We start from the raw sequence: 12,700 nt of genomic DNA, 5'->3' as shown, positions 1-12,700 counted from the left end.
GTCAATTGTCGAGTGCTCTAACCACTAAGCTACAGGACTCCAAGTGATGGACTTTGCCTTTTAACTCAGGCTATTTATAGTCTTCAATCCTGAGTACGTCATCTTTAGTCTTTACCTTGAGATCCCTGGTGAAAGAGTCTGACCCCTTCCCATTGCCACATGTCGACCTGAACAAGTTCGAAGATCAGGGGCAGGGGCTAAAATACCAGTTTCTGACTGGCCTACCCAGGTCCCCAGAGGTTGTTACTTCCTGGCTCAGTTGGTAGCACTCTCGCCTCTGAGTCACACGGTTGAGGGTTCAAGCCCCACGTCAGGACTTGGAACTCATATAATCAAGGCCGATATTCCAATGCAGTGCTGGGGGTGCATTGTATTGTCAGATGTTCTATTCCTTCAGATGAGACATTAAACTGAGGTCCAGTCTGTCTGTTCAGGTGGACATTAAAGATTCCATGACACTACTCGAAAAGAGAAGTGAGTTTATACCTGTGTCGGGGCCAACAAGCCCCTAAATAAATTGGTCACTCACTGCACCGCTGCTTGTGGGAAGTGTTGGGGAACTTGTTGGCGGCAAATACACACAGTAACACCGCTTTACAGTATACCCTGTAAAGCACTTTGGGACGTGTCGATGACATGGTAAGGACCTGTATCAAATGCAAGGATTATTCATTATTTATTTGTTACTTGCTCCTGTGCATTGATGGCTGGACGAAGGAGATGAGGTTTGAACCAGCCAAAGGGCTCGTTGGTATCTATTTCCAGCTACTTTTTGCTGCCAGCCTCTTTTTCCATTTGATCAGAGAAGGTTGAGAGGGGAGCTGATAGATTTGTGCAAAATTACATAAGGGTTTTTGACAGGGTGACTGGGGAGAAGCTATTCCACTGGGAGGAGAGTCAGTGACAGGAGGACCTATAGAACGAAAGGAGATTTTTTTTCACACAGAGAGCTGTTGGGATGTGGAATGCCCGGCAAGTAAGGTATTCGAGGCAGAGTTCATTGTGGATTTCAAGAGAGAAGTAGACAGTTAATGGCTTGAAGAAAAGGCAAAATACTGCAAAAATCTGGAAATCTGAAATAGAAACAGAAGTCGCTGGGAACACGCAGCAGGTCAGGCTGCATCTCTGAAGAGCAGTGGGATTGGAGGGCTCCAAGTTGCTACCCCAACTTGAAGGATCTATAGAAATACAAGGTGTTGTTGAATCAACAGCTTAATCTGAGAGCCGGTGTAGACTTGATGGGCCGAATGGACTCCTTCTGCGCTGTGAATTTCTATAGTTCTAAATATCTTCAGCCACTATAGCCCCAGTCACCAGTGCTCCCTGCCTTAAAAATCCTTACGTTCAATACGTCTTTCACATTGGAAGGAAGTCTTCTTGGGATTTTCTTGTGAAGTGTAGTGTGTATTTTCGAAGCATTGATCCTGTCACCTTCTTTCCTTCAAGTGTCTCTGGCCATTTACCTTCACTCCACTCCTTTCTGTTCAGAGATCTCCATTGTCTTTGTAAGGCTCTGGGACACTACCTTACGTGAGGGTCACGACATGGTTGTTGTGACCCCATCACCCCCACCTCGCCCGGCTCCACTGCTCCCCATCCCCCAGAGGATCAAGGTCCTCCACGGCCTTGCCCCCTCCTACCTTTGTGACCTGCTAACCCCATATCAACCTGTCCGCTCCTTCCGCTCAGCAGGCACCGGCCTGCTCCACGTTCCCCCGCCCGGCCTGCCCCACCATCGACAGTCAGGCCTTCAGCCTCTGCATCCACCAGTTGGAACTCCAGCCCACATTCCCTTTGCCTCACTTCCTTTCTTGCCTCCTTCAAGGCACATCTCAGGACCCTGCTCTTCAATCACGCATTCGGCTACCCTCCTACCCCTACCCTCCCTGCCCTCCACCCTACCTGATCCCAATCAACAGCTCGGATCCAAATCCATGACCGTCAAGTGCCTTGGGATGTCCTCCCGACACGAAAGGCGCTGTAATTTGTTGTTGCCTTTGTGAGGCACTTTGCAAGCTTCGTAAACACAGGATACGCATGAAAAACACTGTTGTCCACAAGTGGCCTGAGTATCAGGTAACAGGCCCTGTGTGAAATCTTGCAGTCCTTCCAAGTCTGAATTGACACGAGGCAATTGGAGCCTCTGACATTTAGTCAGTGGGCTCTGTGCCCCATTGGCTAAAAGGTCCTCTTTTGCACTCTTATGTAATGCTGGATACAAATTGCACAGCCTTTACGTTTGGGATTTACACCTTCTGCACATGTATCTATTTCTATCTTTGAAAGAAATGTGTGTCAGCAGAAGCTATCTGCTTCTCTCCTCTCCCTACCTGTTGCTGGTTGGCCTGGGTCTGTCTGAAGCTGTGTCAGCTAAAGGCGAAAGGGAAGTGAGTCAGAGTGAGTGAGGAACAGAAAGTGAATGAGAGAGAGCAAAATGGAGGAAAGATAGAAAATCAACCCTTAAATGACTCCAGCACTTAACGTTTCATAAATCAGTATTACTGCTATTACCATTACTTTATTAATAATAATTAATGAATTATCCTTACATTCATTTATTATTATGTAAGTGGACTTCTCCCTGTGACTGGAATGGAATGCACTCTCTCTCCTCTCCGGAGGGATGCAGAGTGCTCACCTAATTCTGGAGAGTGAGTCACGGCTTGTGATGAGTGTGCGTTGGAATAACTGCTGGAGTCTAACCAGGCCAAAACCGCATAGCTTTCTATTGAAAGCACTGTCTGGCACGCTTTTTTTTTTGCTGCTTGCCAAACTGGGGCACCCCCACCCTACCCATTAGGGATTTGGCTTGCAGTGTTAACAGGAGCCAGGTGATGCACACTCTCTTTAAAGTGCTTCGAGAATATAATGATAATATATATTAACACGTCGATGGGACGTCTCAAAGCGCTTCACAGAGTACAAGTGAATTGACTAGATATTTTGTAGGTGAAACGCGGGGTCAATTGCGCACAGCAGTATCTGTCCCACAAACTGTCATGGATTGAGTGACTAAATGAATATTCTTTATCCTATGTTATCCTATGACAAGTTATCCTATGTAATAAGGTAGCGCCTTGGGAAGTTCTTCTGACCTGAAAGGCGCTATATTAAGGTAATTTAGTTTATATTGTACTGAACTAAGTGCAGATTGTTGTGGTGTCTGACTTGTTCTCCTTGACTGTTTGTTACAGGTTTGCTGTACTACGCTGGTCATGGTTACGAAAACTACGGAAACAGTTTTATGGTCCCAATTAATGCTCCGAATCCCTATAGGTCTGCACACTGCTTGTGTGTGCAGAGCATCCTCAAGCTAATGCAGGAGAAAGAGACTGGGCTGAATGTATTTCTTCTGGACATGTGTAGGAAAAGGTACTGAGCCAAGCCGAGGGACGGGCTCTGTCATTCACTAAGATTTCCTGACTGGCTGTTTTTTAGTTTTCGTTAAGTGTAATTGTTTTGGCCTGTTCTGGATACTCAGTGTAAGTGAGTGATTGATGGGTATGAGTAAGTGTGGGCATGATGGCACTTGAGCGAGTATGTGCACAGATGCACGAATAAATGAGTGAGACAGCGAGTTGCTCACTCACCATGAACATAAAATAAAGTTTAACCACATTTCCAAAGCAATATTCCGTGAAGCGCTTTGAGACGCTTTGCGATGCAAAGATTATTGTTGTTATTATACGGACGGCTGAACTGTGCGATTCTGTGTTTGCAGGAATGTGTATGATGACACCATCCCCAACGTGGAGGCGTTGAGAGTCACAGCCAACATTGTGTTTGGATACGCAACGTAAGGTTTATGTTCCTCTGTATTGCCTCCCCCCTTGCCATCCCCTCTCGCCCACTCCCCGACTGTATTTAACCCTCTCCCCAAAAAACTACCCCTTTGAACGTGCCATCGGTCACCTCCCCTCCCTCTCTCCACCACCCCCTCCCCCACCCTCTCGTGCTCTCACCTCACTTCATGCCTTAAACGAGGTGAGGAAGGGAGTGAGCAGGAGGCCATTTACCTGATCAGACACTTTAACTGGGGCTGAATCCCGATTGAACTCCCTGTGGACTTGGCTGAGGTGTGTTGTCTCTGTTGGCAGGTGCCAGGGGGCCGAGGCCTTTGAGATCCAGCACTACGGTTTAGCCAATGGGATCTTTATGAAATTCCTGAAGGAGCGGCTGCTGGAGGATGAGAAGATCACTGTGCTACTCGACCGGGTGGCTGAAGGTAAGGCCACAGGGGCCTCAAGGCAAGGGCTTCCCAGGGCTGGTGTAACCGAGCGTGGTGTAACCAGACACGATGTAATTGTGTGCGTAGTAACTGGGGCAGTGTCATTGGGTGCTCTATAACACAGCATGTTATAATCAAGAGTTGTAACTGGATTCACTCTTAGATGTTTTGATTAACATCAAAACAGCTGCTGGTTAGCGAAATACTAAACTCTGGTTCTGCTGCGCTCTAGAGGGAGGGAAGGGAGAGGGGGGTTCGGAGTGGCGATGGGGGAGCGATGCGCTGGGAGGGAGGGGGCATTGCGCTGGAGATGGCGGTCTACCACGCCTTGCTCAGACTGTGCTCCTTGTAGATTAATGTGCCGAGGGCTGGCTCCTCACTACAGCTCAATGCAGTGCTTGAAGACGTAAATCTGAGGTGAAAGTTCTGAGGTGAAATCAAGAGGAGGAGTGAAGAGGCTGGTAACCTCCGGAGCTTTAGCTAACAGCCCTGTCGGGTCTTTGCTGTGTTGCAGATATGGGGACTTGTGACCTGACGAAGGGGAAGCAGGCGCTGGAGATCCGCAGCAGTCTGAGTGAGAAGAGAGCCCTGACCGATCCCATCCGCTCCTCAGGCTGCTCTGTGGAATCCCTCGCACGTAACCTGCAGTGGGCAAAGGCTCATGGTGAGGAGAGGCACAGGCTGGGGGCAGAAGGGGGAGGATGGTGGGGAGGGCTTTGAAGTCAGTGGGGGAGGGAGGCTTGGGTATGAGTGGGGGGAGGGGGGCTTGGTTGTGAGTGGGACAAGGTAGTGGGGGCTCACTCCAAATTGACCTGTCCATTTCTCCGCTCAGTGGAATCCAGCCTGCTCCATATCCTCTGCCCGGCTAGCCTCAGCATTGGCGGTCAGGCCTTCAGCCTCTCTGTCCCACCCTTTGGAACTCCATCCCACAGGCCCTTTGCCTCGCTCCCTCTCTTGCCTCCTTCAAGGCAAGTTTCTACTACACCTTTGGTTGCCCTCCTACTGGTACCCTTCCCTGCTCTCCACCCCTCCTGATCCCATTCCCCAGCTCGGTTGCAAATCCTTTACTGTCCAGCGCCTTGGGATGTCCTACTGATGTGAAAGGCGCTGTACAGATGTAATTTGTTGTTGTTGTTGTTCTCTCCAGAGCTGCCCGAGAGCAAATGGCTTGACTTTGAGTGTGGCGTCAAAATCCAGCTGGGCTTCGCTGCAGAGTTCTCCAATGTCATGATCATTTACACTCGGATCGTAGGGAAGCCCAAGGAAATTGTAATGTGCGATGCTTATGTGACAGATTTTCCAACGGTGAGATTATCAGTTAATCATTTCGGTAGTTAGTCGATTGGCGGATCGCTTTCCGGGGTTAATAATCTGTCAAAAAATTTGGTCACTCAATCCATGACTGTCTGTGGGACACTGCTGTGCGCAATTGGGCAATCAGTCAATTGGCAGATCCCTTTCCGGGGGTAATAATCGCTTCAAAATAATTAAATCACTAAATAAATAATTTAGTCTCTCAATCCACAACTGTTTGTCCGACGCTGCTGTGCGCAACTGTCTGGCACGTTTTTGCCCACAAAATATACAGTCAATCCACTTTACAGTATATTCTGTGAAGCCCTTTGAGATATCTCTATGATGTGATAAGGCCCTATATTGAGTGTATGTCGATATAATCCCTCCAAAACAAAACAAGAATAAATTGGTCATTTTCAGTCCACGACTGTTTGTGGAACATTGCTGTGCGCAATTGGCTGCCGCGTTTCACCCACAAATATACAGTCAATTTGCTTTACAGCATATTCTATGAAGACATCTAGAAGACGTGAAAAGCGCTATATCAAATGCAAGGATTATTATTATTATGTCTTAAAATTCAAGACTTAATTTTGGAAAATTCATATTAACAATAATATAATAATAAATCCACTCTGTTCAGAACGAGGTTCAGAAACTACAGTCAACTTGATGGTAAGAGGGGCGCCAAGAACCTAAAGGAACACTTGATTGTGGAGGAAAGGGAGTCTTCATGATTGTTTTTTCTTTTTTGTGAGGACAGGACCTGGATGTAGATCCGAAGAAGACCAACCGAGGAACTCCAGAGGAAACAGGCAGCTATTTGCTCTCCAAAGATCTCCCGGAGCAGTGTCTGTACACAAGGCTGAGCGCCTTGCAGAAGTTAAAGGTAAAACATCTCAATGCTCCCAGTCTATACAGTAACACTCACGTAAGTCGTATCAGTTTCTCCCAGTGTCCTGGCAAACAATTCGCCCATATAACATGGGTCATTCACTTCATAGCTGTTTGCTTTGCGCAAATTGCCTGTCGGTTCGCCTACAAATACAGTCACCAAAGTTTACAGTAAATTCCTGTGAAGCTCTTGAGCTGCCCTCTTGATGCGAAAGGCAGGATAATCCTTGAATTTTGAAACAGTGCCTTCTCATGTCGCTGAGATGTCTCAAAGCGCTTCGCATATATACTATCTAGTGAATTCACTGTGTATTTTGTGGGTGAAACACGACAGCCAATTACGCACAGCAGGGACCCAGAAGCAGTGACGGATTGAGTGACCGAATACTTTTTTAATATCAAATGTAAGGATTATTATTATTAAAAAAAGACAGTAAGAGGAAAAACAAAACACACTCAGTATTTGGCAGCTTTCCTGCAAGGCACCTGTTTAGCTTCTTCATTCATGTCAACAGTGATAATTCCCAGGATGAAATATTACTGGCTTGATGCACTGTACCAATTCTGAACCCAGCAACTGATGGACACATGAACCTGAAATATTACAGGAACCCCGTATCAAGTATTCCCCCATAACAGTGTCAGTCATTTGGGAGCAATTTTAAGTGTCTTTTGCCAGCATTTGTTTGCCTAGGTGAAACCTGACCTTTCCCTTTATAAACTTGAACATGCTGTGTTATTGTACAGGAACGCAACTGTTTTGCCAAGGTCTTGGCTTGTTTCCTCCTGTGGCTGTAAATTAGGAACATAGCGAGCACATGACAGCTCGGCTCTGTCGGTTGCAATAATATTAATAATAATAATCCTTGCATTTGCTGGAACGCCTTATCGCGTCACCGAGCCCGCTCGAAGCACTTCACTGCGTATGCTGTAAAGTGGAGTGACTGTGTATTTTGTGGGCGAAACGCAGTAGCCAGTTGTGCACAGAAGTGTCCCAACTCACTTTGGGGCTTTCAGCTCACAGTCTCGGTAGACACTGCACTCCATAATCGAAGGTACCATCATCCACTTGACATGTTAAACCTAGGCGATGTCTGTCTGCTCAGGTAGATGTTAAAGATCCGGGGCAGAATGGAGTTTCTCTGTTATTCCAGATAAAGTGGATATGGTTGTAGTGGGACTTTGCCTTATGCGGTTGTGAACGGAACTTGACACTTCCTTTCTGCCTCACTTGGTTTCTTTCTCACTTTCTCCCTTTTGCTCTTTCCTTCCCTCTTTCTTTCTCGCTCGCTTTTTCTCTCTCGTGCTCTGTTTCTCTCTCGCTCTTTCTCTTTTTCTCTCTTGCGCTCTCTTTCTTTCTTGCTTTCTATCTTGCTTTCTTTCCTCTCTCTCTCTCTTTCTCTCTCTCTCTCTCACACACACACACACACACAAACACATCCTGTTACTTACATCACTTCATCACTTACTCTTTCTTCCCCTCTTTCCCTCTCTCTGGTCTCCAGGAGCGGCTAGTGTTCACCGTCTGCCTTCGCTATCAGTACCAGGGGCTCTCGGAGCTGGTGGAAGAGGCCAAGGAGGTGGATGTGGGGAAGCCTCTGATCGCAAAGTTGGACATCCACCGCGGGGTCAGGAGGAACAGCTGTCTGGTAACGTGCCCAATGCCTCACAGCCCGTCCCACAGCCCGGTCCACAGCCCCTCTCACAGCCCGGTGCGGAGCATGACTTGCAGCCCGGAGTTTGAGCATTACCATCAGCATTACCAGAGTCACTCCCACCTGGGGGTCTATAACAACCCCAGCGCTGGCCTGATGGGGGCTGTGAGCTGCGCTGTCCCCTCGGAAATGTACAGCCACACCTCGCTCGGACAAGTGGCCGATTGTAGGCACGACCGTGAGTACTGCAGCAACAACAGAGGGATTAACGTTCCCATCGAGCACGATATGAATGAGTCTCCGATGGGTTTCAGTGACCAGGACAGATTTTATGAATGAGCCTCTGACGGACACTGAACTTATTCTGAGTCACATCTTCACAAGAAGGTGGTGACCTCTGTGACTCCCCCATTGGGAAAGGTTAGGTTCTCTCATGTTTTACGGGCACACTTCCGTTTGGGTCTCTCCACCCAAACTTTAGCTGAAAATAAGGAGGTGTCCGTTAAGACTCCTTCACACCGAGGTCTGTGCACTCGGCCCTAGAACGTCATACAGGATGTTCTCAAGACATCATCACCATCTACAGAATCATGTGAGATCTTTACAAGGAAGATCCTTAAACTAAACCTTGGATTTGATACAACGCCTTTCATGTCACGTTGAGAGAACGTCTCAAAGCGCTTCACGGGATTTACTGTCAAGTGTAACCGCTGTGTGTTTGTAGGCAGCTAATTTGCACTCTGTAATATCCCATGAACAGCCATGAAGTGAATGACAAATGTTATTTGAGGGGATATCACCCAGCACATTGGGAGAAACTCTCTTCACTTTTTTAATAGTGCCAAGAGATCTTTAATGTCGTCCTGAACTGGCAGGCTTGGGAAGTAAGGGCGTTAAGGGTATTTCACACAGGATATGGAATCCCACCTAAAAATCTACCTCTTCAACCACATCTATGATCACCTCCCCCTTCCCACTTACTTGCTCTCCAACCCCGTCTCTGCGAACTCCTCCAAGACATTGTCCTATGTCAACGGAATTATATAAGTTGTTGTATGAGTTATTTCTGTCGATCCTTAATGAAAGCTTCCCTGGACTTAATTTAATGCTCTGAAAATCATTCGGCATCTTTAAAAGGAGGCTAGATAGGGTACTTTATCCCACATATAAAACTGATCGCTCACTTCATGGCTGTTTGTGGAACATTGCTGTGGGCAAATTGGCTGTCGCAGTAGCCTATAAAATACACAGTCAATACATTTCATGGTAAATTCCTGCTCTTTGGGACGTCCTCCTGATGTGTAAGGTGCAATACCAAATGTAAGGACTGTTACTATAATCGACGTCTTAACAACTATAAGGTACTGCTGTACGTAATTGGCTGCCACGTTTCACCCACAAAATGTACAGTCATATCACTTATATTCTGTGAAGTGCTTTGAAATGTCTTGAAGACGTGATAAGGCGCTATATAAAATGAAAGTATTATTATAAATGCAAGGACTATTATCGGTATATAAGCCTTTAAACTGCTGGTAAAAACGACTGCTGTTTTCTTATAAGTACCAAATGAACTGTGCTACATCATTGATGAAAACTTATGACAAGATTAGTTTGGATAAACTTTTCAGCTCATCTGGTCTCATCCTTCATCCTATCACAGGATCAAGCTACTTTTTTTAAAATGAGTTCCAGTGTCCTGGCCTCAACCATCCTTCCTGTTCCAGTCGTTAATTACCCACGTGGTAAAGAAAAACATTGTTTGTCCTTTGCTGTGGATTTCACGAAGCTCACAAACACTGTTCCTGACACATGCATTAAGTCATATTTTTTTAAAAAATCACTCAAATCATGACTGTTTGTGGGACTCTGCTGTGGGCAATTTTCTCTGCGTTTCGCCCAGAAATTATGCAGTCAATTTACTTTGTCTTTTCTCCCCCACATTCAAGCCATGACTCGCTCTGCCTTCCCTCACCTCCGTAAAATTGCCCGACTTAGCCATTACCTCACCCCTCAGGCCGCTGAAACTCTTGTTCATGCCTTCATCACCTCCAGGCTCGACTATGCAAGCGCCCTGCTTGTTGGCCTTCCCAACTCCTCCCTCCACAGGCTGCAGATAACCCAGAACTCTGCAGCCCGTGTCCTCTCCCGCACCAAACTCCGTGACCCCATCACCCCATTCTCGCCCAACTCCATTGGCTCCCTATCCTTCGGAGGATCCAGTCCAAGATCCTGGTCCTCACCTACAAAGCCCTCCATGGCCTCGCCCCACCCTACCTCTGTGACCTCCTAACCCCCTACCAACCCGCCTGTTCCCTCCGCTCAGCCGACTCTGGCGGCTCCACGTCCCCCGACCCACCCGCCCCACCATTGAGGGAGAGCCTTCAGCCACTCTGCCCCCAACCTCTGGAATTCCATCCCCCAGTCACTCTGCCTCGCCCCCTCCTTAGCCTCCTTCAAGTCCCGCCTCAAGACCCTCCTCTTCGACCATGCCATCAGCCACCCACCTTCCCTTCCCTTCCCCCCCCAAAGATTATTATGCAAAGATTATTATTATTGTGCACTGTATATTTACTTTGTTGTGTGTTTAATTGTAGCAAATTCTATTGAAATATGAATGTATCCATCACACTGAAAATAATGCTACTGAGGCCTTGTTAAAGCTGTTACACACACAGGGATGGAGATGACAACCAAGTTCTCAAAATCGACTTCTTACAGTCTGAAGCCTTTTCTACACAATTATAATTAAACTTAAACTTCCTTTAAACCGTGAGCTGTCTGCAGTGACCTGTTTTGACTGATCAAACGCCAACTTTTGCTTTTATGTGCTGTCCGTATTTCGCTGTAGCTGCCACCCAGGAAGAGAGGGCTCACTGGAATGGAACGCACGCTCTTTCACCGGAGGGACACCATCGTGCTTACCTAGTTCGGGTGCTTTAGAAAAGGTAATCTTGTTGTTGCCAATACAATACAACACTCAATAGCGTATTTCTCGTCAGGACAATGTCTGGAATTCTGGAGAGTATCAGGTGCGGGCTGGCGGGAGCTAAGTTTGCAGACCCCAGAATGTGCGTTGGGGGTAACTGCTGGAGTTTAACCCGGAACCGCATAGCTTGCCATTGATAGCAGTGACTGGCAAGCATGTTTCTCCAGCTAGGACCAGACTACCAGTGAGCGCTTTGACTTTTAGGGTTAATGGGAGTTGAGTGTGAAGAATCTCTGCCTCCAATAAATGGTCTGTAATTCCACGTCCTGCCAATGAGCCAGTGAGTGCTGTCATCCTGGCTCGGGAACCAGACCACTGAGACCTCCACGGAGGATTAACTTAACTCTGACCTTCCGTTGCCAAGCGTATATCCTCGGAGCCAGTTCAGCTGCCCTCTGTGAAGCCACCTCCGCCTCAAGGGTGTTCAGTCACAGGTCAGTGACTTTCTGTTAAACATCGGAAGCGGCTACAGGGAGCGAGCCCTAACCCTCGCTCCCTGTAGCCGCTTCCGATGTTTGACAGAAATCCACCTTACCCCTTGATCCTGGGCTTCGCAAATGGGTCGGAGAAAGTCTCCCAAGGCGCAATCGAGAAGGTAGGTTTTTATGAGCGATTTAATTATAGATAGAGATGAGGCGAGACTGAGCGTTAGAGAGATAGTCCATAGGCTTAGGGGCTGAAGGCTTAGCCACAGATGGTGGTGTAGACAGAGCAGGGATGAGGAGCAAGTCCCAGTCAACTCAGAGTGGGGGAAGATCACGGGGATAGGCAGGTGCCAGGGCATGACGGTGAGTGAGGAACTTGAAACTGTATTTGTGGGCTCGTGTGTAGTTTCAAAGAAGCAGAATCGCAGCAGGCGACACTAACAACTATAATAAAGAGCTGGATTCCTGATGAGTAACTTTGAAGCACAGTCCTCACTGATGTATTCAATGTCTCTTATTACAGCCTTTATTATTTTATTGTTCTGCTTTATTGTTTATTGCATTATTGGCTGAGTAGCGGAGGCATGAAATCTGACAGCTTGGCTGGGAGGAAGGGAGGGGTGTGTTTGCTGAAATGCGCCTCCTGGTGGAATGACATCAGAGCACATGTTAAGATGTCTTAAACATCCTTGCATGTCTAGAGTATTTGAAATGAGATACTTTAGGCTTTGTGCTTCGGATGAGACGTTAAACTGAAGTACCGTCTGCCTATTTCGGATGGACATTAAACATCCTCTATCTAAAGGATAGAGGGATTAAGGGATATGGGGCTAAGGCGGGAAGATGGAGTTAGGTTAGAAGATCAGCCATGATCTTATTGAATGGCGGGGCAGGCTCGAGGGGCTGAATGGCCTAATCCTCTTCCTAATTCCCATGTTCCTATGTCCCATGGCGCAATTTGAAAAGAGAAGAGAGTTTCTCCCAGTGACCTGGTCAACAATCCCCCCGATAAAACTGGTGGTTCATTTCATGGCTGTTTATGGTACATTGCTGTGCGTAAATTGGCTGCCGCGTTCATCCATGAAATACACAGTCACTGTACTTAACTGTATATCCTGTGAAGCGCTTTGAGGCGTCCTCCAGACATGACCAAGGCTCTCTATGAAGTGCAAAAATTTATTTTATCATTTCGGTCAAGTTTTTAATCCAAATA

General features: G+C 47.1%; 1 protein-coding gene across 3 annotated transcripts in view; it reads left to right on the top strand.

The window, feature by feature from the left end:
- LOC103184867 (mucosa-associated lymphoid tissue lymphoma translocation protein 1) overlaps positions 1-8,725 on the top strand; it is a 29,880-nt gene extending 21,155 nt beyond the window's left edge. For all 3 annotated transcript variants that reach the window (XM_007903086.2, XM_007903085.2, XM_007903084.2), the window contains 7 exons: positions 3,195-3,372; positions 3,722-3,796; positions 4,098-4,225; positions 4,743-4,892; positions 5,376-5,533; positions 6,288-6,413; positions 7,924-8,725. In XM_007903086.2, the coding sequence (XP_007901277.1) occupies positions 3,195-3,372; positions 3,722-3,796; positions 4,098-4,225; positions 4,743-4,892; positions 5,376-5,533; positions 6,288-6,413; positions 7,924-8,412 (1,304 nt within the window). In that variant the 3' untranslated portion in view covers positions 8,413-8,725. The remainder of the gene's footprint in view (positions 1-3,194; positions 3,373-3,721; positions 3,797-4,097; positions 4,226-4,742; positions 4,893-5,375; positions 5,534-6,287; positions 6,414-7,923) is intronic.
- The last annotated feature ends 3,975 nt before the right edge of the window (positions 8,726-12,700 follow it).

Source organism: Callorhinchus milii, unplaced genomic scaffold (genome assembly GCF_018977255.1).
Source record: "Callorhinchus milii isolate IMCB2004 unplaced genomic scaffold, IMCB_Cmil_1.0 Scaffold1, whole genome shotgun sequence".
In the NCBI taxonomy this organism is placed as follows: domain Eukaryota; kingdom Metazoa; phylum Chordata; class Chondrichthyes; order Chimaeriformes; family Callorhinchidae; genus Callorhinchus; species Callorhinchus milii.
Note: the sequence above shows the minus strand (reverse complement) of the source record. Positions and strands in the feature narration are given on the sequence as shown.